Raw genomic sequence first — 25,552 nt, 5'->3', positions numbered from 1 at the left:
ATATATTGCCATGCCTAATCGTAACAAGACATTGCAAAAGTATGATTTTGTCAAGAGACTAAAAGTACAAATAGTGCAAAATATCATAAATATCCAAACACAAAACAAAGTTCCATCTTCCTCACAAATTAGCACAAAGGGGGATGCCTTTTAAAAAAGTCTTCCATATTTTAGAGTGCTCTACCAATTAGAGCATGTTAGACAACAAAATACTATTTGGGGAATCCACTGTGAGGATTAATTCAGGTATTTGAGAATATATTCTGAAAGCATTAAAGCAATATGTATACTTGAGGTTTAATATATTTTTTTTTTAATGATTTTTTTTGGGGGGGGAAAAGGTTACATGTATAGCAATAGAAAAATACTCCCAAATGAAGATATCAAGCCAAGAACTAAGAGGGTGCTTTAGAAAAGACAACTTGTTACTGTTTGACATTATTTTAATTTTACTTACATAAGAGATGTCCATGCATATAACAGGCAGTTTGTGTCCATATAGTGAGAGAAAAAACTAAACATTCAAAAAAACACCAAAAGTATAATTCATGTTAGTCTATAAAATACAGGCATATTTTTATTGCATGTGGATCTAAAACAGAACTTATGCAGTGCTAAATGCTGTCGTGGATTGCTTTAGGTCTGTATTACGAAAGACACAAGCTTCTGAAAGCAGCTGGGATCTATGAGCAGCACACACAGCTGCCAAGAACCTTACAAGGACATTGCCATATAGTGGAGCAGGGATGCCCTGGAGGCCCAGTGCCTCACACAGAATATAGCACAGAGATGCTCTCTGGATCTCAGCTGACGAGACTCTGGAGTACTGGTTTCACAATATCCCCAGGTCCAATCCAGTCCCACTGACTCTTTGGGTATGGGGCCCCAGGAATCTAAATTTTAAAGGCAACCCAAATGGCCCCTATGTAAAGAATCATGCCCAGGACACCAGTAGTGCTCTTAAAACTACTGGCTATGGCAGAATTGTCTGTCCTCAGATTTTCTGAACATATGAAATATAACTTTGTTCAAGCAAAATTTATGAACCAAAGGACTTTTTTAAAACTCTAGTTATCCTAGTGCACAAACAATACTCTGATTCACCCACAAATTTTTAGAAACATACTCCTGCTGGGTATAGTCAATACCACTTCTTTATAGTCTCAACCCAAGATCACTCAGAAAGAAAATATTTCAGGCATAACCACTGTACCTTTAAAGTGTCAACATAGAAAACTTTCACAGTACAGTCCAGCAAAGACACAGCCAACAACTTTTGATTGGGGGAGTAACTGACACACAGAACATCTTCATCTAGTTGCAAGATTCTGGTTTGTTTCACAGAAAGTCTAGCATCAAGAAAAAAATAATGAGTGCTCTACAAAGGCAGATCAAAATTCCAAAAACTACTTGAAGCTCAACAGAAATACATATGTCAAAAGCTCATCCAGTCATTCCCCATTTTCACTCCAAAAAGTGGACACAAATAAAAAATGTCTATTTACCTCTTCTGGGTAGTATTTTCATCTTTCACCAACTCAAAATCCCAGAACTTGACAGATTTATCTGCACCACCTGTCACAAAGCCACGCTGAAAATCAAATGATATTTCAATTAACAAATACTTTAGTATAAAAATTTTGATAAGAAGATACATCAAAATAGTATTAAAGACCATTTTTTTTTTATGGCATTGCAAAGAATTTAAAAATGTGGTTCCTCCCTGGCCCTCTCATTGCTCTCTTAGGGCTACTGCCACAGACCTTATTTGAAAATTCCTGGCAGAGACTAATGTAGACAATGATAACTAGTGTAAAGTTCTAGTTTACTTTCGCTGAGGAAAAATGACTCAATGAACACTGTGGGGATTTTTGCTTAACCTAAGAAAGTAACAGTCAAAAGAACTTGCTATTAAGTAGTAAAGCAGTTTGACATAGACTGGATAATCTAAGTAAGTTTGAACTGACCTCAGAAAGGTATAAATTTATTCCTACAATGTACCTGATTAAAATATGTTCAAATTATTTTCCAGTATCAAGAAAATTAAGTCTCACCAGACTGTAGTGTTAGTGTAAAGCATATATCTAACCTGGAGCATTCTCAGTGGCAGCAAACCTTCTTGCACTGAAAGTAGATATTTTTGGGAAAAAAGGGAATCTGGAATTTAGAGTGGGTAATGACATTTGGGGTCAAACCAAACACAGCAAAAAATGACATAATGAATGTGAACATACTTAGAAAAGATAGAGCATTCTACAAACACAAGATGTTATTACTACTTAATTTTAAATGGTATTTGGTTTGACCCCAAATGTCATTACCCACTCTAAATTCCAGATTCCCTTTTTTCCAAAAACATTTCCTTTCAATGGAAGAAGGTTTGCTGCCACTGAGAATGCTCAAATAAACAGGCCACAATCTCTTCAAGTATTGTCAACAAAAATCTCAAAATATTCTGAGCACAGCTCCAATATTAGAGTAAATATACAGTTCTACAGAGTGACTCCTTTGAATGGAAGGAGTGATTTGAAAGGGCTGACATATTTGCTAAAAAACACTAAACTTATATAGTCACAGGAGTATGTATTAAAAGCAGAGCAGAAAAGTCTACTCTATCATCTGCATCATGTTGCCCAAGGAAGTATTTCCTCTTAAGAGGTATCACCAACCATTGGTAAAAATCAGGAGGGTAAATAATTTGATGTCATGTAGCTGACAATCAAGAACAGCTGAACAAGAATTCATTTCACAATGTCAGCTATTCATATTATCAGGCATATGATATGGCATCATATATAAAATCTCAAAGATTAGACAAAAAAATGGTCTTTCTTTAAAGAAACCCTGAGAAAAATCTGTTAGGCAGCAGTAAAACTTGATACAGGAAATGAGAAAGGTGGCCAGAGTACCAAAGTCCAGATCTTATCATCTGGGTTAGTCACCTGATCTGGAGAGAGGGACATGGACCATAATGCTCCATCATGTGCATCTATTGTCTCCAGCAGATTTCCAGAGGCCAGGTCACAAAGCTGCAGCTTTCCTGTCTGAGAGACACAAAATGAGCACAGCTCTAATGGACACACCTACAACCTCCAAGATTCATGCCTACATAGCACAGGAAAGATTTCATAATCTTTCAAAGCAGCAACTATGTGGCCAACTGCTTAGGAAACAGATTCTATATTCCATGGTCTGGACTTCCTACCTGAATAAATGCTGTTAAATCCCCCACTGATGTGCTGAGTTAAGCAGGGCTGCTATGCTGTACTACTACGGAACAGTACAACCTGGTAGTACTAGACTCTTGTCACTTTCCTTGGTTCCCCAGCTTCAAATGGGAAACAAAATAAATGTAATAGCAAATGGCAAACCTAAAAACCTTTAAAGTTTGATCAATCCTTCAAATGTAATTGGCTTACCCAACTCTTCTTTTCCATCTTGTTTTTGGTTTCGTCCTATACAATACACTGCAAATGAGAACTCGAAATCTATCTATAATGCTAGAGAGGGCAATGAACTTAAAAAAAAAATAAGTTGCTTAGGAAACAGCCAGCCATGCTTCCCGTTAAGAACTCTATATGGACCATGGCCACAGTGCCAGGCGTGGAAGTCACCCAGCAGCAAAGACTGCTGTACAGTGAGCTTCTGCAAAAGTGGTGGAAAGAGTGTAAGAAGGTGAAAGACTTGAGTTCCAGGGCTGCCTCCTTCCAGTCCTGTCACTGTTGGAGATTTCATCTCCATAAGCCTGTTTTCTCATCCGTAAAATGGAATTTGTTATCATTAACCTTACTAAACTGTTGCAAGGATTAAATGAGGTCATGAACATTAACTGCCTAGCACAGAGACTAGGCTAGGGGTTGTATTTTAGTCATACAGGTTGTTTTTGAAGCAATTCACAAAATGCTTTTCCAATTGCACATAGTAGGTGCACATTTGTTGAAAGAATGAGTGAAAATGACGTAAACTTTTAATTGAAATTTAATGTTCTTTCCCTGACACTGACCCTAAAATCTTTCCAGCTTGTTTTACATGTTTTGTTGGGCAAAAAAATATCCATTGTGATAATAGGTTTTCTAATAAAATAATCATGTATATATGGCATTGGTTTAAAGGCAAAACAATGACAAATAATTGCAAATCACTTTTCCAAAAGATTCCATAGGCCTTATTCTATTTTATTCTCACTACTACTCCAATTACTACCATTACTGCTACCAGCTCTTACTAGTTATTTGCTGTGAGACAGTCTCTGTGCTGAGTGCTTTGCACACTATGAGGGAGGTTATTTACATCATTTTACATGAGAAACCAAGGCTTCACAGTTAGGTAACTTGCCCAGAGGTCTCACAGCTAATGAGTGGAAGAGCTGGGAATATAGGCCCATCAGTGCAAAAGCTACTGTCAAAAAGCAAGTGTATACTGTGGTAAGCATTTAGTAATGTCTACAAATTATGGACTCACTATGCTGTACATCTGAAACCAATGTACTATTGTATACCAACTACATTCCAATTTTTTAAAAAGTGCCATCATCTTATTATATAGATAAAGAAACATTCTAATACAAGTTATGTGACTTGCTTCAAATTACCCACTTTGTAAGGGGGAGAATCTGAACCCAAATCCATGTCTGCTTATTCCCACATGATCATCTCTCAGCTGAGAATGAGGACTTGATCAGTCTGTCTACTGAATGCTGCTATCTAACAAGAATGATACTAAGTACTTAATATCTCTTATAAATAGTCTTTTCAAAACACAATTACTTATGTGCTCAAAAAGATGCACTTAAGACTAGTCATCCAAATAATGACAGTTATCTCAGTGTCATGATTTTAATTTTCTTCCTCATAAGTTGATATAAAGTTTGATTGAAAAAAAAATTCAAAAGGAGTCTTGGCTTACCTTTGTTCCTATGGCCACCTGCCTATCACCAGGAACAAAGAAGGAGCAAAGCGCATATTCACAGGTCATCGTGCGAATACACTGTAGTGTAGACCTATGAGAAAGAAGGAACAGAGAACTCATGTTAAGAGAGCCTGCTTCCCCACTTTAGAGGCTGGTGTATGTTCCATACCCGCTAGCCAGTGATCAACATGAGAGGACAATGCCTGAGTAACCCTTGCCTCAGACCCAACTGTAGTCACAGGAAAAATATTAAATGGCATCTAGCTTTTCTTTGAAGGCACCTCCTAATCCTAAGGCATAAAGATTATACAAACGCAGGGCAGAGAAAAGCATCTGCTGGGTTCAACAGAGTCTGATCTGCCATTACAAAGAAGTGAGCCCATATGACTGCAAGTCAAATTAGAATATTACATATCCCTACAAATAAAGTTAATTTAATTGGACTACAAACATTCATCCACCCAAATATGTACCCAATGCCCACTTCCTTCAACAAACATTTACTGAATGCCAGGTACTGTTCTAGGTGCTGGAGATATTCACAGTGAATTAAACAGAAGAGTTTCAGAATCTCATAGACCTTAACATTCTTTAGGAATGACACACATACATGTTAGTAATCAGGTGGTGGCAGGCGCTATAGTGAAACAGCTGGAGAAGGGGATGAGGAGGGCAAGGCTGGGGAGAGGATGGCAGGCCTGCTGTCTGACGAGAAGACAGGGAGAAAGCCTGCACATTAACGGCGGAAAATGGTTTCAGGCACAAAAAACTGGAGCACAATAGCCAAGACAAAGACATGTTCTTGTGTTTAAGGGACAACAAAAAGGCCAGTGTGGCTCCAGTGTGGCAGAAGGGGTGAGTAGTAAGAGACGAGGTCTTAAGGACTTTTGACGTTTAGTTAAAAGTGAGATGGAGCTATTGGAAGTGATATAGCTTCCATTATAAAAAGATTACACTGGCTGTTGTATGGAGGACAGACTATGAACGGGCAAGAAAGGAAGCAGGGAGACCAGTGAGGAAGCTATCAGCAGTCCAGATGGGGTGATGGTGTTAGAATTGGGTGGTGGCAGTGCAATGATGAGATGTGGTTGGATTCTGGGTAACTTTTGAAGGTAGAGCCAATGGAATTTGCTAATGAATTGGACATGAGATATGGAATCAAGAATGACTACAAGGATTTCAGCTACAACAACTGGAAAGAAGTAATTATTTACTAGTCTGTAGGAACAACAGGTGGGGACACTTGGAGAAATGAAGATCACAAGTATGATGTGGGACACAAAAATTTGAGATGGCTAATGAAATGTCCAAGTGGAGATACGAACAAAAAAGAATTTGAATAAATGAGTCTCATGTTCAGAGAGAGGCTAAGGCTAGAGATAAAAATGTATGCATGACTAGCATTGAGAAAGCCACATGACTATAAGTTATATAAAGTGAGTGTAGACAAAGAAAAGGTCCAAAGACTGCCCTGAAGTATCCTAACACTTAGAGATGGAAAGGTAGGAAGGTAAGAAGGGTCCAACAAAGACTGAGAGAAACCAGCCAGCAGAGGAAAATAAAATAATGAAGTCAAAGTGTTTCAAAGAGGAGAATGTTATCAATTCAAGGAGTATCAAATAAAGCTTATAGGTTACTGGATTTAGAAACATCACTGATGAAATGACAAGAGCTATTTTGGTGAAATGCTAGGGATAAAAATGTGATAGGAGACACAGACAGAATGGAGAAAAGAAATGAGATCATGAGGAGATAACTGGAGAGAGACAGGAGGATGAGACAGGGTTATTATTTCTCTTAAGATAGGGGAATTACAGCATCTGTTTGCTGATAGGAATGATCCAATAAAGAGAAAAATCATGATGCAAGAAGAGGAAAATTGCTAGAAGGGGAGTGGAGGAAAAACCTCAAATCAAGTTGTGATTAACTTAGGTTCGGAGCACCAACATAGAAATAGGAGGAACGATAGATTGTGTGGATATAGAAGCAGCTAAGGTGGCAGATGTTATGCACATTTCTAGATGATTCCATGTTTTTTAGTGGACTAGGAAGTAAGGTCATCAGCTTAAAGGTGTTAGAGGTGTTTGTGGTGAAACAGTCATCTAGGAAAATAAGACTTGAGAAAATACGATAAAGTTAAGAAATAGCACTAAGAGCCTATTACTATTTAAAGAATAGGCAGTATGTCTGTGTGTTTTTCTGTAGCCAAATACAACTATACATTTTAGACAAGGAATAAGCTTGCTTTTTTTTTTTTTGGCACCAAATTTAAAAAGGCAACTTTCCCTATTCTAAACTCCACAGGCCTATGATCAAAATGCACTGAAGATACATTTTGACAGAATTATAAAAATGAATTCAAATGAAAGAAAATACTATTAAGATAAAGCTACAGAAAGCATCATTTTACAAACCTGTTCCATATCTTAATGGAATCAGCTGCTGCTGAAAGGACAGCAATATTGTCTGAGCTGAATGACAAAGTCCGCACATCACTGCGATGACCCCCAATGGTAATTCTGCTTGTCCTCACGGGCTGAGGAGCAGGTGTAGATGGACTTAGTGAATATAATTCCACCAAATTGTTTTGTAGCAGAAAGACAGCCTTTAACTCTCCTTGAGGTGAATGAATCAAGTCAAAGGATCTGCATGAGAAAAAAAATCATTAAGTGTTCTAGCTACCATGTCAGCTCAAACATTAACATTCTCTAAGAGAATTTTACAAATAAGAGTGCTCTGAGTATTTGACAGTAGTCAAGTAAAGACTTTTAAGTCACAGAAACGAAGGCTCTGAGACTGGGTCTGACATATACCTTGTTTTTATGTACAGATTTTTTCTAAGCAGCCTTAATCCTTCCTAAACATGAGGCATACACATTTTTCTTTTTAACTGGGGGCAGGAGAGAATAGTAAATGAATAGATACCAGGTCATTACAATAAAACAAACATGAAATGATGAGTAAGTGGACCCATGAAATGATGAGTAAGTGGGTGAGAGCAGTAGGAGCCGAGGATGACACAGGTTTCCCACAACCACTGTCCCCAAATACATGACTCCTACAGACCGCTTACAAATAGCATGGAAAAGCCAAAACAACTTTGTAGCTTATTATTTCTCTAAAACTTCAGATACTACATTTTTACTCACTTGATTTTAGCAGAAGTTTTGATATTAATCACCCGTTGGATTTCATCTTGCAGAGTCAATTCAACATTGACTTCAAGGTCTCCCTCTTCCCCTTTGCAAGAATTTAATCTAGAGGGGGGTAAAAATACAACTAGGCTATCACTTTTTTAGAATAAGCTTTGCTATTACTTGAATCAAGTTCTAGCTCTGAGATCAAACAACCTGCATGATCCTGGGAGTCACTGAACCACACAGCAGTACCATGAGAATTAAACAATGTAGTGTATGCAGAAATGGTTTGTGACCTACAGTGTCAAACATAAAGTACTGTTCCATTTAATGGGTATCCTAAATAAATGGATTCTGAATGTAACAGTCCATAAAATTTCCTAAGACAAATCTTTGTAACTCAAACTACTCCACTGAAATGTTCCTGACAGACTTTTCAAACTTCAGGACCTTTCAGAAAATCCATTAACCTGCATTTATCCATTCATCCATGTCTAATAAACTAGAGGTCTCAAAAGATTTGCCAAGTCCTATGATTTTTTATTTCTTTGAGACTTGGTAAATTTCAGTCATTGAGGAACTGATTTCTATGCTTATAATGACCTATATAAAGATTATATTTCTCCCAAACTTCAATTATATAACTGTCCAACCATTCTTTCTTCTTACAGTCCCAAAAGTTAGCATTATACAGACCAGCTTCCTTCTATATAGGCTGCTGTCATTCAAGAAACACTGCTAGCCTCAGAGAATTAAATCATGGAAGCTATTTTTAAAAGCTGGTATAGTAGTTCTGAGTTCAAGATTCAGGAACATGCTAGTTATGAAGCTATACTAGAGTAGAAATCTAAAACTTAGACTACTGGTACTCCACAAAACCTTGTATAGCTTTGAACAATAAGTGGTTGCAGAATAAATATTTCCTTAAAGAAGCTGTAGTTTTTTGGTCAGTACTTTGTGGCCCACCCAGGATACTTTATTATTAGTAAATATTAAGAAAACACACTTTGCTTTCTTTCTAGCCTTCTTCATCTTCTTATCCATTTTCTTCTGAACTTCCTCTTTGGAAAGGATACAAAAAACTTCTAGCACAGAATCAGCTCCCTAAAAAAGCAAAAGGTTCATTAGAGTCCAGGATAGGAAATTTGTAATTTAGTTTTTTTTCAGTAAGAACTAAGCAGTGACATTTCTTTTTCTTCCCTTACAGGTTGTATTGGCTTTGACAACTTAATCTCTTGGGATTGTTGTCTCACCTGTAAAGTGGGGACTCCACTTCTTATTCAAGAATATTGTTCTGATGACTAAGAAGTTAATGCTTTAATTGCTTAGAAAACCAAGCATTTTAATAAATAATAAGAACAGTAATAGTGATTATTGTTGTTATGCTAATAACAGCTAGAGATTATAGGTTACACATAGTACCATATAATAAATTCTTAACATGACCAAAGAAACAATTATTTCTACACCAAACATGAAAGAAGAATGAGCCTGTGAAAGGAACAACCTAGTTGTTGCTATTTTCTCCTAAGACTGGTACTCACATGGCAAGCAAGAATCCTGCCTGTCTTGTCGACTGCAAGGTTCACAACTCTGTCTCTTCCTTCTCTCATCAGGGAACCAGCTTTTTTGCATGTTAGAATGCGCTACAGAAGACACAAGAAAGAAGATGAAGGTTAAATGTAAGTTCTGCTGAACCTCTGAAAAGACATGGTCTCAAAAATGCAGGTGACAAAGATATTCCCTAAAATGATAAGAATTGCAAATACATAACTTCGCAATTCTCACTTTTACCACCACTCAACTCTGCTGAAGGTAAGAAACAAAAATGTATTACATCCTCAGGAGCTTCATCCACCTCAAGGGAACCATCCTCTACTTCATCTGTGTCCTGTATTCCAGAGGAAGACTCCTTGATTTTCTTGGGCTCTGGTTCTTCTAGGTCTTCAATCTGTTTTATAAAAATGGGAAAATCAAAGCTGAAATAATGTGTCCCAGAAGGTAACCCTTAATCCTAATGACTCAGAAACCTGTCCTAAGGGCCATTAATAACTTTCACTTAGCGATCTCTCTGATCAAACCTCTTCAATGGTAGGACATTTATCAGAATATATTAAAAGCTGACTACATCAAATGCAAACAAAACATATTCACTATACCATCTCCAATAACTTTCCATAGTATAAAGACTATTGTTTGACAAGGTGAAAAAATGGCAACCGACTCTTCATTAACTTTAAAACCTTCTTAAGTGAAAGATCTACCATATTCTAGAGGGAAAGATTCAAACTGGCATTAAGAATTGTAAAGGCACTGCAAGAGAAGTTAAAGTTTCTCCTTAAATAAAGAAAAGATAAATACTAGGATACTAATACAGAACCCACTAAAATGGCTACTGTACACAACACTACACAACTAACTCCAGCTAAACCTAAGGTCCATAACCTTTTTTTCTGCACAAAATCTTCAAGGATCTGAATACACTGTAGATATTCCCAGAGTATTCGTATTTATAAACACACACAAAGTTTACATAGACTTTTGTTTGGAGGGAAAGGATTGCAGATATTCTGAAACCCATCCATAGACACCCAAAGGCCCAAGAATATCAGGCTAAGAAGCCCCAAACTAAAACATGAGCATTAACCAAAAGCTACAAGCCTAAAGTTATCCTTGTTCCAAGCTCAAACAAATAATGAAGAAAAAAATTTGTTTAGAAGTTGCAGGTTATCAATTTGACAGAATTCCTTCTAGTACTATGCGAAGTACTCAATATTCATATTTGATTCTAAATTCAATGAGCCAATGAAACTGCTAAAAAATGACATTGCCCATGATCAGAGAAAAGAAATTACCTCTTGGAGATAGGCTATGTCCCAAGCCCTCAGTTCACTGTCCGAAGCCCCAGTGATGAGTCGTTTTTCTTCTGACACAAGAACCAACCCCCAGACCTACAAAGTAAAAAAAGATTTAAATAATGTGATTTTTAAGAGACTCCAGGGTACATGATATAACATTTAAAAAGTCTAAGTATACTGTAATGAAATCTCGTTGGCTTGCAAAGTCTACTATTAAGGCAACCCTTTCAAAATATGCTCAGAGAAATCTCATTTTTAGAAAGAAAAAATGGCATGTGGTGGCACTGTTGTTTATGTGGTAACTAAAAGTTTCTCTGTAATTTCCTATCCATAAACTTAAACAATGGCTGTTCAGCATAAATCCTATCTAGAAACCACTCAGATGATGATTTTAAGTCTGATACTTCTTTGCTTTCAGTAGTGCCTGACACATTAAAGGTATCCCACTATCTATTGCATAATTTTCAGCGTTAAATGTCCAAAGCAATGAAAGAAGTAGTATTGTTGCAAATCAATTAAGAATCTAGTTTGCTTTTCCCCCTCATTACTTCTAGGTGTTCGTGAAAGCCTGGTATAAATAAAGCATTGAGGAGCATGCAAGGGCATAAAATATTTCCTGAACCTTCCTGAATACATCTATGTTCAGGCACTCTTATAATAGCTACGATTTGCTGTTTACATGTCACTGAGCCAAGCACTGTACACACAGTATCATTAAACCTCTCTACAATCATAAAGGTGGATACTTATTATTTAAAAATGATGAAACTCATATTCATGGGTGAAAGACCCAAGGCCAATCTTTACTAGATGCCAGAGTAGTTGTATCTGCTCTGATGGCTCACCCTTCTACCACACCAACCTCTGTCCCTCAAGACGCATGCGATTTGATTTTAGCAATCAGCAGAAACGGAGCCATGAATGGCCCAGAGAAGAAAAACAGCTTTTCCTTTTTGCCTTGAGTCAGTCTTTCCCTGGGCCCATGACCCTTCACGTACCTCAGTTCGGTGGCCACCGATTGTTTTGAAGCAGTGCTGGGTATCAAGGTCCCACCATTTCACCATGGTATCCTTTCCGCTGAAAGAAGAAACAGGAAAAAAAGCATATTAGGAGGAATCACCAAACTATCAGGGAGAAAAAGAACTCATTTGTTGCCTTAAAAAGACAATCTATACCAAAAATGTCTAACGCTACTATTTTACCTGACTTTTCTTTTAAGAATAATCCTAACTCTCCATGTGAATATTCTCAGGTAGAAAATGTTTTCACCATTAAGCACAAAAATACCTTTGAATTCCAAGTGCTACAGAACCTAGCATGTGAACACTGACCATCATTTTCATCATGACAGTGCTAGATTTCCTTCATCCTGTCTAACAAAAAATGTCTTAGGTCTCTCCTACCCTCTGTCTCCCATGTCCACTTAGTCTCCGTCCTGAAAATGCCTCCTCTGTAAAGTCTCTAAGCCTTGATTCCTTCCAATCCATTTCTGTATACAAATCTGAATTTAAGTCCTACTGCCTGAATTCTTTTAGGAGCTTCTCATCTGGTCTCGTCCATTCCTGTTCACGCAACACATCCAATATACTACTGTCAGATAATCTCAATTTTTAAATTTACACTAGCTCGAGGTTCTCTTAAGAACCAAATCAGGCTCGTCAGCACCACTGTCAAACCTCCCATTAACTGGCTCTTAATCTTTCTGCCAGTGGGCTGTACTCTTCTGGACTCAAATGCCCGTTCCCTGCTTATTCACTAATATAAATCTAATACAATCTTCCTTCATGACCAAATGGGAAAAAAACAAGAGACCCGATTTACATAATCTTTATTCCATAATTCCATCTCATGGTCTTATTCCCTTTCCTTTATATTCCCTAAGCTATAATGTGTATATTCTTGTAGAGCTGTAGTCATTTTCTCACAGAACCTATGTCTGAAGAAGCCACATTAATGTCCCTGGAACCTATCCCATAATAACAAACCCACCGCTGGTACAGTATTTAGTGCTCCTTCAAACTTCCTGAGTCACTACTATGGTTCTCCTAAGTACTGCCTGGGAAACTGCAGGCCCCAAACTTTCCTGGGTGGCCATTCCTTGGGAATAATAATTATTATATTAGGCTGAACTATATGAAATTGCTGATGTTTGACCTATCATTTTTAACCTAGACAAATGAAAATTTCAAATGGTTTTAACCTAATACATGTTCAGAAGGCCTAAATCTGGACTAGGTCTCAAGTAACAGGCTAAACCAAACACTTGGCATTCACATCTGCTCACTGCTCCATATTCGGCTTTCCTGACTTTCTAGGGGTCTGGAAAATAGCTCATTCTATAAAAGGCATGTCGAAAGGTTAAGGAACATGGAAAAGCTGTAACCAGGGGAAAATGACAAATCAGAAAAGGGAATTTAAAAACTCTGGAAAGTTTCTATGACACTATTTGGGAGGGGAGGAAAGGAAAGGAAAGCAGAGTAGAAGAGGAAACTAGCATAGAAGCTTGAGTCGTGTGGACAAATGGCTAAGGAATGAAGCAAATTCCCTCTTATGAAACTACCCCCCAGTGAATTTGCCTAGAAAAGAACTGGAAGCAAAATTTTTTTCTTTACCTAGAAACTAGCAGATTCTTTTCCCGCAGAAACAATGCTTGTGTGACAGCGTCCTTGTGCCCCTTTAGACGGTAGAGGCCACTTTCATTGATCACATCCCATACAATAATATCTGTGTCCTAAACGGATCAAATCATACAGAAGAATTTTCTTTACCACATAATGCCTAACTCTACAAACAATGGGATATAAACTATTACAAAGGTGATAGTTAGTTCCTTGTAGAAAAATTGGAAGTTATACAGAAAAGCACGGAGAAAATAAATACCAGTTAGGTCCGCCACCTAAACATCATAATTTGTTTTATATTGTTCTTGTCTTTATGTATCTATCCAGGTAGTTCTTTTTCTATTAGAAAACTGAGATCATGCCTCTCGTATCATTTTGTAACCTCTCCCTTTTTTCATTTAACATATTTCCATTTTTACATGTCCTTCTAGACTGTTCGGTCATATAATTAACATTAAGAATCTATCATAACTTGAAGTTTTTTCTATTTTAGCCAGTTAGGTAGTTTCCAATTTTCTACTATTACAGATACATGAACATAAATCTGTCTATAGCTCTGATTAGAATAAATACTAAAAAGGAAAATTATTGGGGTAAAGTTATTTTTGAAGTTTGCAATTCACACCATCAAGGTGATTTCCAGAAAGCTGAACCAATGACAGGCCAGTTTCCCAACCCCTTGGCTCTGGATATTCTCAAAAAACACTGCCAATTTCACAAGTTAAAAACACTGTCTCAATATTTATCTGATTTGCATTTCTCAATACCAATGAGAAATTCCATACATTTTTATTTACTGGCCATTTGTACCTCTTTTGAACTGCAGAATCATGCTTTTTTTAGGAATATGAAAGTGAATTCATTTCTGTAATTCCCATTTGGTTGCAATAATCTATTTTGTATTGATATCAGGTTAATATAACACATTTAAATTATGATTTCATAATGCATTTTAATATCTGAAACCTCCTAAAAAAATCTAATCCTGAAAAAAAAATCTGAAGCCCTCTTTCATTATTCTTTCCCAAAATTCTGGAGTTTTTGAGTCACCGGTTTTTCCATACATGCTTTTAAATCATTTGGTCACATTTGGAAAAGAGAGCAAAACTTTTGAGATATTTACTTAAATTGCTTTAACAATATTAATTTAACAATATTAATTAGAAAACACTAATTTGATTCTAATTAATTTCTAATTAATTAGAAAACGTCTTTCCATTTAGGAACATGGTTTCTGTCTGGATATTCAAGTCTTCTGTTACAGTCTTTAGTTTCATAGTATTTTTCTGTTACTTAAAATACTATTATAAATGGAATCTTTTACATTGTATTTTCTAACTGATGACTGTAAGATATAGGAAAACTACTGATTTTACTGAACTTAATGGCAAAGAAGTATTATTTTGTATCTCCTTTTCCAATCTGTTTTTTTTCCCCCTTGTGAACTGCTTAGGTAGCACTTCCATAATGATGATAGGTAATAGTTTCTAAGAGTATCCTCATATTGTTCCTGTATTTAATAGGCTTTTATCAGAGAATATGATAGGAAACAAAATGATCTTCCCAATTCCTGTCCATCCTCACTCTGTTTCCACCATCTATAGGTATACCTCGTTTTTATTGCACTTTGCTTTATTGTGTTTCAGAGATATTGGATTTATTTACAAATTGAAGATCTGTGGCAACCCTGCATCATACAAGTCTATTGGGGCCATTTTCCCAACGGCATTTGCTCACTGCATGTCTCCGTGTCACATTTTTATAATTCTCACAATATTTCAAACTTTTTCATTATTATTTTCTTTATTATTGCCTGTGATCAATGATTATAACTCACTTAAAGCTCAGATAATGGCTAGCATTTTTTAGCAGTTAAATGTTTTTTGATTAAGGTTTTTTATTTTTTAGATATAATGTCATTGCATACTTAATGACTAACTACAGTATATAGTGTAAAACATAACTTTCATATGCACTCAGAAACCAAAATATTCATTTGACTTGCTTTACTGCAATAATATTGAGGTGCTCTGGAGAACCCACAATCTCTCTTAAGTACGCCTGCATTCTATTTACTACATATATATTATATACACGAAGTGCCCTCGTTTTGTCCCAAAATTTTTGTGAACAGCATAATTTAGCAAATCCTTACAATCCTTCACTAGATCAAAGTCTGGGCACCTAACTCAAGGTCTCACCTTGGACCCAGATGCCAACCTGCCTCCTAGCTGATCATACTTCAAGGATGTGATGGCTGCTTTGTGTCCATTGAAGGTCACATTTCCTTCTCCACTCAGGAGACTGAAGATTCGGACTGACCCATCCTCATAACCAACAGCTAAGTGCAACCCATCTGGGGAGGGGCACAAGCAAGTGACCTCTTGTTTAAGCCCCTTAAGGATGAGGATCTGAAATCAAGAATCATAAACAATACAGAGGTGTTAAGCATATCATAAAGAGAAAAGTGTAAGAACAATTAGGCACAGTAAAAATAAGAGCATCAATAATTCCAAATCACTCTTACGAATAACACCAGAACTCTGCAATCCATCTCAAGTTCTTTAATATAGGAACTATTATCTGTACTGGGCAATGAAACAGTCAAGAAAAGTTAAAATTATTTTCTTCAAAGCTCTACATTAGCTTAATACATACAAAAATTTCCCAGGCAATAGAATAAATTACTAAGTCCTTATCTTATGTCAACACCAAATGATTTTCTACATAGGATTATAAACACATTCTTGCTTTAATAACCCCATCTTATAAGAAACAAACCTGCATGGCAACAGAGTGCTATCATAGTTTATCCCCAAGGGCCTGTAGGTGGCAACAGGTATCAAAGTAGTAACCTCTTGGGGATCACAGTAAGTGGACAAGTTCAAAATGTCCGTATTTGGTTTGGCAGAAGTGGTAGGCTTAGGGAATTAAGAGTCACACAAGCATCAAAGCCTAGTTTAATAACTCCTGGGTCTCAGCTCTGTAAGTAAGAAAAGATTCAATCAACAAAGCAGAGTAATATTCCTTTGAGATGTCTAATATTTTGTAACTGTGGGGGCAAGAAGAAGAACCTGACAAACAGAAAATTGGCAAAGTAGAGAAAAACAAACATATTGGGAATTATGAGTACAAATAATTATCTGTAAATATCACTACAAGTAGAAAACTAAGAGGTAAGCTCCTATTTGATTATAGCTTTAAAGAATTTAGTGTAGAACAGAAGAACCTGATATGTGGCTACCGAGCCCCAAAGAAAAAAGACTTCTCTTCTGGGGGCACACACATAGGGGGTAAAAAAAGTCTGTGTGTGATAAATCAGAGCTCTCCCACTTCTGCCTCTCCATCTTCAAATATCATAAATCAGTATCAACCTAGTTGTTCTTACCTTCTCTCCTTTCCTTAAATCCCAGATGAAAACATGTTCACAGGCTGGTACTGCTACATAGCGTCCTTTTTCACCCCGGAGTGTCACAAACACAATATTACCTTTCTGGCTGCCAATCAAGCCAAAGACTGCGCTGGCAACATAGCGTAGGTACTGCTTGGTGAGCCCCATGTTAAAGTGGCTGATACCACAAGTGAGGCAGCTGGAAACAAAGAAAATGCAAACAAGGAAAACTCAGGGCTTCGGGGTTCTTGATTCTGCTAGCCAGCAAACCCCAACTGTTTATCATGTGGATAAAAGCATGTAACTTGTGGTTTCTTAACTTCCATTTACTCTGAATAAACCACTGACATAAAATACACAGACATCTTCATTTCTTATTTGCTGTTGACTTAATAAGTAACCTCCCACATATCAAGTTTCAAATTGGTCACACTGTCATGCCCATCTCAGAAATAACTGACATAGGGTCTCAAGGTAGCCAAACAATTCACTCTGCCCATTCATCCACCATCAAAGTTTTGACACTGAGATGGACAGCCTGAGACTGAAAGTATTTATCAGTGAACGTTTATTGTAAACCTACTAATTAGACAAGCCCTGTTCTAGATGCTAGAGATGCAGTGTTGAGTAAAATAGAATCCCTGACCTCATGGCACTGGCATTTACTTCTAGCACAGTGGTTCTCCAGCTGTAGTGTGTATCCAAATCCCCAAGGGCTTATGAAAACGACTGCTGGGAAGCACCTTCACCTCCCCTCCAGTGCCCCCCTCCGACTCAGCAGGCCTGGGGCAGGGGCTAAGACCCTTCACTTCTAACAGCATCCCCAGGGATTTTGCTGCTACTATGGTTCCTCACTGTGAAAACCAATGTCCCAGAGGATCAGGGCAGCTACCTATCCCTAGCACAGGGAAATGGCACAGCAACTAGGCACACTATTTTTGAAAGATGCTGCAGTTCTTGCACTAAATCAGATTCACTGAAAACTCTGGCTATGGATAAAAGAGACAAGTCACGCCTGTCTGCTCTTAACTGGAAGAATGCACAGTATGCCCCAAAACACGCATGCAATTTAAAAAACACAAGACTACTGAACAGCAGTTACAGTGCTTTTTGGAGCTGGTTTTTGTTGCTGGTTCATTTGTTTGGTTTAACTCTACAGGGTCTCTTTCTGATTACAGTCTGCTCTTTTAGTCTAACAAAATATTCAGTGTCAACTCTCTGCTTGTATTTTCTTTCAATAATCACTGTCTCCTTATTCTCATAAGAACCAACATAAAGGCAGTTACAACTCAAGCAAAGGTAATATTCACACAATGCTCTTAGCCTGGGAATTTGATCAGTTCTTCTCCAATTCATCTTAGTCCTCTAGCCCCTTCACTGTACTTGTTCCTCTTGGTAGTCTTTGACCATTTACCAACTCTTTCCACAGTATTTTCCTTGGAGACTTCATATAGCATGCCTAGGCCCAGGGACTCCCACATCTCTATTTCCAGTCCTGTCCACATACATGAATACTAACTATAGAGTTCTAAAAACTTATGAGACATCCTCACTCAAATACCTTGAAGCATCACACTTAACATGTCTAAAACCCCTCGCATTTTTTTCTGACTCTAAGACACACAGTCCTTCTAGCTGTTCAGGCTCAAAACCTTGTGGTAACATTTAGCAATACTATAGCAATGCATTTAGTAATATTTTTAAAAATTACTACAGCAACCGAGACTTAAAAGAGTACTTACTGTATGGTAACTGGTATACTGAATGTATATCACTGAATAAACATATGCAGTTGTTTAATCACATATAGCAATTGGGTTACTTAAATGGGTTAATATATGTAAAGCAGTTAGAAAATCATCTGGCATTTTGAAAATGTAAGTATATAAAATTCTTCAAAATAACCTTATAAGGTAGGTACTATTCTTATCCCCATTTTACAGACAAGGACACAAAGCAGAGATATGAAATAGCTAGCCCAAAGTCATTTGCTACTTTTAAATGCTAAAACAGATTCCAATCCAACTTCAGAATTTCTTCTTTTAACCAGTAAGGTAAACCGCTTCTCTTTGTTTCTGTCCTCTCTTCTATCGGAAACTTTCATCTGATTAGGTTTCAGAAGTAGGGTCCTTTTCTCTCTTTGCACTTTCTGTTCCAGCTCTTGATCACTGGGTTCCTGCACTAGTTTTCTATCTAGCACCTCCACCTCCATGTTTTCCATTCTTTTCAGTCATACTTCTACCTGACTGACCTATTCAAAGGCACTGTCCCTACCCCTGAAGCCCTAAGTAGGGCTAAACTGCTTGCAGTTTTCAAGAACTCATTCTATCTACCCCTTTGTTTCTCGCATACCACTCTGTTTGGCGAGTTGGTTTCCTCCCTTGCCCTGAAATCTTGCCTTCTTTATATTGTTCCTCTCACCTAGAAAAACATACATTCTCCCTTCTGCCTATTTTAAACACTGTTACTCTCTGAGGCCCACTTCCTTCGGGCTAGTTTAATTCTTGCAGCCTTTTCCACTGCCTCAATATTTAAACTGTCTTTCATACAACTTGGCACTGGTCACTTGTGCCTCTGCCGCACAGATCTCGACTCCTTTGTAGAGCGCCTAAAACCTAATCATCCTCCGTGCCCCTACCACCCCTGCTTCCTAAACACGCAGCAACACTCTCTGCAAACATGTTGTTTCTATGATGCGCTGAAGGTTGGCGCGCGGTTAACAGGTCCGTCAGACGTCCCTAAACCGAGTCTTCATTTGGGAGCGCGAAGTGGGTTCCGTACACAGACCACGCCACCGGCGCATCCGCAGGAGAGGTCAAGCAGCTCTACACTGTACGCGCCAACCCGAGCGTAGGAAGGCGGCCTCCGGGTACCGGGGTGAGGAGCTCGCAGTTGCCCAGGTTCCGCTTCACCCTATCAACGTGCCCCAACCTTCCGTCGCCTCATCTGCTGCTGACACCACGAAGCCTCAGCCAGGACCACCCAAATCCAAAGAGCGGAGCAAAGATGTTCTGCCCCCTTGCAGACCCCGTACTCACCTTAGTCTCCACGAGGCTCGGGGCCGATTGGACACACCCACATGACTAACTCCTTCCGGCCCTCTCTCGTACCCTCTTCCGCCCGACGTTCCTTTGGCCTTCCAGGAGGAAATGACGTATAGCTGTACTCTGGCGAGGGCCGGCCGGGAGCGGAAGCTGGTGTTTCGCAGCCCGGAGCTGTAGCAGCTGTTCGCTCTAGCAACTGGTTAGTCCAGCTTGCTGGGACTTTGACTTGCCGCTGAACTCCTGACAAGGGTCGCCCAGGGATGCCTCTCGGCTTCTTTCTACGAGTAGCTTAACGCGCCCCGCCTGCCGTCCGGATGGGACCGCCGGAGTGCTGTAAGAGGCGGGACGGAGGCTGCGGGCGAAGGTGGGGCGGAGCTGCCCGGGGGCGCGGCGGGAGGCTCTCTGGACCTGGCCCGGGCTGGTGTGCGGGCAGGGAGTTCTGTCCGTTCTCTGAAGAATGGCCTGCCATTTCTTACCCACCTTTTGGTTGCGTCCCTCTCGCCCAAGGAGCTGTTGGGTCTACTTACTGACGAGGAGATAGAGGGTAGGGCAGACCCAGGCACGAGGGACGGTGGTGCTGTAGCCACCGTGGAGGCGGCGCCCTGGATGCCGGTGAAATTGGACGGCCTGCCGGTGGTAGCCTCAGTGTCGAGTCTGTGTTGCCACCGGAATGGACTGAGCGTTCTGCAAGCCGAGAGCAGTCCGAGTCGGGACTGGGTAAACTCGGGGCTGAGTCCAGGATGCTGAGTAGTCTAGATCCCTGCCGTCCCTGGAGTGACATTGGTCTGGCTTTGTGTTTCCGCTTTTTGGCCGCTTGAGGGGAAGTGACCAGGGCCGACACCTCCTTGCTTAGCAGTCAGTTGAGGCTTAGGTGCTCTGTTACCAGGTAGGAATTAGTAAGTCTCTGCGTTGGCTTATTGAGCAAGGTATCTGCAGCCAGCCTAAAAAATAGACTTACCTACATTACTGATTTGTCTAAGGATGTTTCTTGAGTTTTTTCAGACATGTTAGTCGTACATGTTCAAGAAAATTGCAGTAGTGGAGAATGGATATGATAAGACTGTAGATAGATGTAGCAGTATAGGTGTTTTGAAACAAGATTATTGTGGGCTGAATGAATGAAAAAGAATTGTGGCAACAGACTATTCAGTAAGTTTGATGGGGAAGGGAGTATTTATGGGGTTGGGTAGGTTAACATCTCCCACAGGTAATGTGCATTATTATTATTATGGGGGAAAAACGGTGTGCTTCAGTAGACAACTGCATACTCTGGATTCTATCTGGATGACGCCCTTTGGGTTCTCTTAAGAAAGCTAGGTTATTATGTAAACTGCGGATAACTAATGTCAATTACTAAGTACTTTTTGTTATAGGCATGCAAATTCTGTCCTCTTACAGGTTCATTGGAAATTTTTCCTCCTTGTGCTTTCGTTTCAATATTCCCCTATTAATGTGTCCAGTTGCGGGAATCCCTTTATCAATGGTCTGCCTGATTCTCTTGTGATTTAAATAAAATATTGGACACATGTTCATTTTTATATTTGAATGGGTCATAATTTTACCTTCTTTAAAAAATTCTCTTAGCATCATGAAATAATATGAGAAGGGACAACCACAAATGGAAAAAATATTTTGAACAATGGTTGTAAGAGCAACTGTGAGTGCTAAGATAATGCATCTTTAAAAATTCCTAATAAACTATTTCAAGAGTATAACCATAGTTTCTTATGTACATTTCAAGTTGCTCAATGTGCTAATATCTACAGTTGAAACATAGCAACTTCTTTTCATATGAAAATGGTGCTACTAACTCACCATTACAGCATGTGCTTTGACATTTTTGAATGGCTGTGTTAAATTTGACCTGGGCAGCTGGACAAAGCTTAGAAATATTTTTGTGATACTGTGTTTATTGTTGACATATTTGACTGCTTCAGTTTTTTTTTTTTCATCTAAGTAACTTTTTAAAAAATGTCATTCTTTTGATTTGTGTAGAATGATTCTTAAGTATAATAGACTTGGTGTTGATATGGGGCTATGTGCACAAATATCTAATGTATCCTGAAGTTTTAAATATTGAAATACAAAGACATAAAGAATGGTAAACTGTAATTTATTCAAAAACAGTAAAATAGAGCTGGTATTAAGGAAAGTCAAAAGCATGGACCAGCTCTGTTTGTAATTTTATCCAGACCTGGCTAATCAATGTGATCATTTTTAGGAACAAGTAAACAGATACAAAGTTCTTATTTTTCTCTTGTAAATAATAACATTTTCTTTTTATCCTCACAAAATTTTTTGAGACACAGTGATCCTTGGTGTTCTGCCTGATTCTGCCCAGTCATGAACAATAAAAATCTAATCTCTCTAGCTAATCCAATTATTAATATAAAATTCTATTTAGAGGACTTCTTAAACTAAAAGATGATAAGATTTGTTTTTTAAAAAGTGGGGACTTAATAGAGAGGAATCTAAGATGGCAAAATGGGAAGATCCTGAGCTCACATTCTCCCATGGGCACACCAAAATTCTACAACTACATATAGAACAACTGTCTCTAACATGATCTGAAGACTAACAGAACAGATCTTACAATGAAGGACATAAAAAAAAAGCCACAATGAGACAAGTAAGAGGGGCAGAGACCCAGTTTGGTCAGGATGCACACCTCTGGCAGGGCAACCCACAAGTGGGAGGGATGTCACAGCTATAAAGGTTCTTCCTGAGGAGTGAGGGGTCTGAGCCTTACGTGGGACTTAGCAGCCTGGGTACTTGCATTGGGAAAATGAGCTCCTATAACATCTGGCTTTAAAAACCAGTGGGGCTTCTGTCTGAGAAAGTTGGAGAGCAATAGGAAAGTGAGACTCCACTTTTGATTAAAGAGCTTCCACACATTGCAGAGGCAGAGTTTGAAAATTGCCTGGCTTACACGTGAAGGAGATCAAATGACTAATTTTAGGGCATATGTGCTACAGAGGCAGGGATCTGCTGGAACATTCTCTGGGGATGGAAGAAAGAATGCTTCCAAACTTACTCAACAGAGCCAGCATTACCCTGATACCAAATCAGACAAAGACACCACAAAAAAAGAAAATTAGCCAATATCTCTGATGAAAATCAATGTAAAAATCCTCAAGAAAATATTAATAAACTGAATTCAACAATACATTAAAAGGATCATTTGCCATGATCAAGTGGGATTTATTCCAGGGACCCAAGGATGGTTCCATATCCACAAATCAATCAATGTAGTATACCACATTAACAGAAAGAAGAATAAAAACAATAAGACCATCTCAATAGTTGCAGAAAAAGCAATTTATAAAATTCAACATCCTTTTATGACAAAAACTCAACAAAGTGGGTATGGAGGGAATGTATTTCAATATAATAAAGGCCATATATGGCAAACTCACAGCCAACATCATACTAAGTAGTGAAAAACTGAAAGATCAGAAACAAGACAAGGATACCCATTCCGCCAACTTTTATTTAACATAGTATTGGAAGTCCTAGTCAAAGAGTCAGACAAGAAAAAGAAATAAAAGGCATCAAATTTAAAAAAGCAGAACTGTCCCTTTTGACAGATGACATGATACTATAGAGAGAGAACCTGAAGATGTCAGAAACAAAAACTGTTAGAACTAATCAGTGAATTCTGTAAATTTGCAGAATACAAAATCAGTAGACAGAAATCTGTTGGATTTCTATACACCAATAATGAACCATCAGAAAGAGAAATAAAGAAAACAATTCCATGTACAAATGCATCATGAAGAATAAGATACCTAGGAGTAAATTTAACCAAGAAGGTGAAAGACTAGTACTCTGAACACTATAGAACATTAATGAAAGGGATTGAAGACAACACAAATAAATGGAAAGATACACTATGCTCATGGATTGGAAGAATTAGTATTATTAAAATGTCCATACTACTCAAAGCAACCTACAGATCAATGCTATCCCTATCAAAATACCAGTGGCAAATCCTAAAATGTGTATGGAACCACAAAAAGATCCTGAATAGCTAAAGCAATCTTGAGAAAGAAGAACAAAGCTGGAGGTATGTGCTCTCTGATTTCAAACTACTCTACAAAGCTATAGTCATCAAAAAAAATACGGTACAGGCACAAAAACAGACACATAGATGAATGTAACAGAGTAGAGTCCAGAAATAAACACTTATATAGTCAATCTTTGACAAAGGAGGCAAGAATATACAATGGGAAAGTCTTTTTAATAAATGGTGTTGGAAAAACTGGACAACTACATGTAAAAGAATGTAACTTTCTTATACCATATACAAAAATTAACTCATACCATTATGTTAAAGACTTAAATGTAAGACTGAAAACCATAAAGCCACTAGAAGAAAATGAGGCAGTAAGGTCTTGGACATTGGTCCTAGCAGTATTTGGATCTTTCCTCAGGCAAGTACAGCAGTAGCAAAAAAAAAAAAAAAGAGCGAAACTACATCAAACTAAAAAGCTTTTGCACAGCAAGGAAACCATCAACAAAATGAAAAGGCAACTTACTGAGTGGTAGAAAACACTTGCAAATGATACCTCCAATAAGGGGTTGATACCAAAATACATTAAGAATTCATACAATTCAATAATAATTTAAAAAATCAATAAACATTTTTCTGAAGGAGACATACAGATGGTCAACAGGCACATGAAAAGATGCTCCACATCAGTAATAGGCAGAGAAATGCAAATTGAAACCACAATGAGATACCACTTCACATATGTCAGAATGGCTGTTATCAAAGAGACAACATAGCAAATGTTGTGGAGAAAAGGAAACCCTCATTCCCTGTTGATAGGAAAGCAAATGGTGCAACCACTATGGAAAACAGTATGGAGGTTCCTCAAAAAATTAAAAATAGATTTGCCAATCTAGTAATTCCACTTCTGGGCATTTATTTAAATGAAAATAAAAATACTAATTTGAAAAGATTTATACACCCCTTTGTTGCAACATTAATTAGAGTAGTCAAGATATGGGAGCAACCTAAGTATCTGTCAGTAGATAAATGGATCAAGTAGATCTGGCACATATACAGTGGAATATTATTCAGCCATAAAAAAGATGAAATAATGGCCATTTGTGACAACATACATGGACATAGAAGGTATATGCTAAGTGAAATAAGTCAGGCAAATACCATATGATTTCACTTATATGTGGAATCTAAAAAAAAAACCAGATAAACAAAACAGACACAGATGCATAGAACAATCTGATAGTTGCCAGAGGGGATGGCATTGGGGATGGGCAACATAGGGGAAGGGTATTAAAAGGTATAAACTTAGTTATAAGGTAAGTAAGACATGGGAGATGCAATGTACAGCATAAAGAATACAGTTAATAATATGGTAACAACTCTGTATGGTGACAGTGGCTAGATTTATTACATTGATCACTTTGTAATGCATGTAAATGTTAAGTCACTGTCGTGCACTTGAAACTAATATGATAATTGTATATCAACTGCACTTCAATAAGAAATTTTAATTAAAAAATTAAATATCTTTAAGAATTTTTAAAAGTGAAGATTTAAACAAAAGATAACAAAATTGAGAAA

The 25,552-nt window shown here is 38.0% G+C and overlaps 2 protein-coding genes across 8 annotated transcripts in view; one reads left to right on the top strand and one right to left on the bottom strand.

The window, feature by feature from the left end:
• The window catches only part of WDR3 (WD repeat domain 3), a 33,783-nt gene extending 13,714 nt beyond the window's left edge, over window positions 1–20,069 (bottom strand). Inside the window, exons 1-16 of one of the 3 annotated variants that reach the window (XM_036924448.2) lie at window positions 19,954–20,068; window positions 16,913–17,114; window positions 15,726–15,935; window positions 13,516–13,634; window positions 11,902–11,980; window positions 10,901–10,996; window positions 9,883–9,996; window positions 9,590–9,691; window positions 9,052–9,149; window positions 8,058–8,165; window positions 7,323–7,553; window positions 4,906–4,999; window positions 2,943–3,044; window positions 1,506–1,591; window positions 1,214–1,349; window positions 458–514 (exon numbers count right to left, since the gene is read on the bottom strand). In XM_036924448.2, the coding sequence (XP_036780343.2) occupies window positions 458–514; window positions 1,214–1,349; window positions 1,506–1,591; window positions 2,943–3,044; window positions 4,906–4,999; window positions 7,323–7,553; window positions 8,058–8,165; window positions 9,052–9,149; window positions 9,590–9,691; window positions 9,883–9,996; window positions 10,901–10,996; window positions 11,902–11,980; window positions 13,516–13,634; window positions 15,726–15,935; window positions 16,913–17,083 (1,803 nt within the window). In that variant the 5' untranslated portion in view covers window positions 17,084–17,114; window positions 19,954–20,068. Of the gene's footprint in view, window positions 1–457; window positions 515–1,213; window positions 1,350–1,505; window positions 1,592–2,942; window positions 3,045–4,905; window positions 5,000–7,322; window positions 7,554–8,057; window positions 8,166–9,051; window positions 9,150–9,589; window positions 9,692–9,882; window positions 9,997–10,900; window positions 10,997–11,901; window positions 11,981–13,515; window positions 13,635–15,725; window positions 15,936–16,912; window positions 17,115–19,846; window positions 19,870–19,953 lie in introns of those variants that run through there. The other 2 variants (XM_036924449.2, XM_036924450.2) reach the window with 2 other exon arrangements.
• A 44-nt stretch (window positions 20,070–20,113) lies between these two features.
• GDAP2 (ganglioside induced differentiation associated protein 2) overlaps window positions 20,114–25,552 on the top strand; it is a 114,931-nt gene continuing 109,492 nt past the window's right edge. For 3 of the 5 annotated variants that reach the window (XR_005032478.2, XM_036924451.2, XM_036924452.2), the window contains exon 1: window positions 20,115–20,292. The gene's annotated coding sequence lies outside the window, so the exon portion shown is untranslated. Of the gene's footprint in view, window positions 20,324–25,552 lie in introns of all 5 variants that reach the window. The other 2 variants (XM_036924453.2, XM_057500593.1) reach the window with 1 other exon arrangement.

Source organism: Manis pentadactyla, chromosome 4, assembly GCF_030020395.1.
Source record: "Manis pentadactyla isolate mManPen7 chromosome 4, mManPen7.hap1, whole genome shotgun sequence".
Classification (NCBI taxonomy): Eukaryota; Metazoa; Chordata; class Mammalia; order Pholidota; family Manidae; genus Manis; species Manis pentadactyla.
This window is presented reverse-complemented; position numbering and strand designations above follow the sequence as displayed.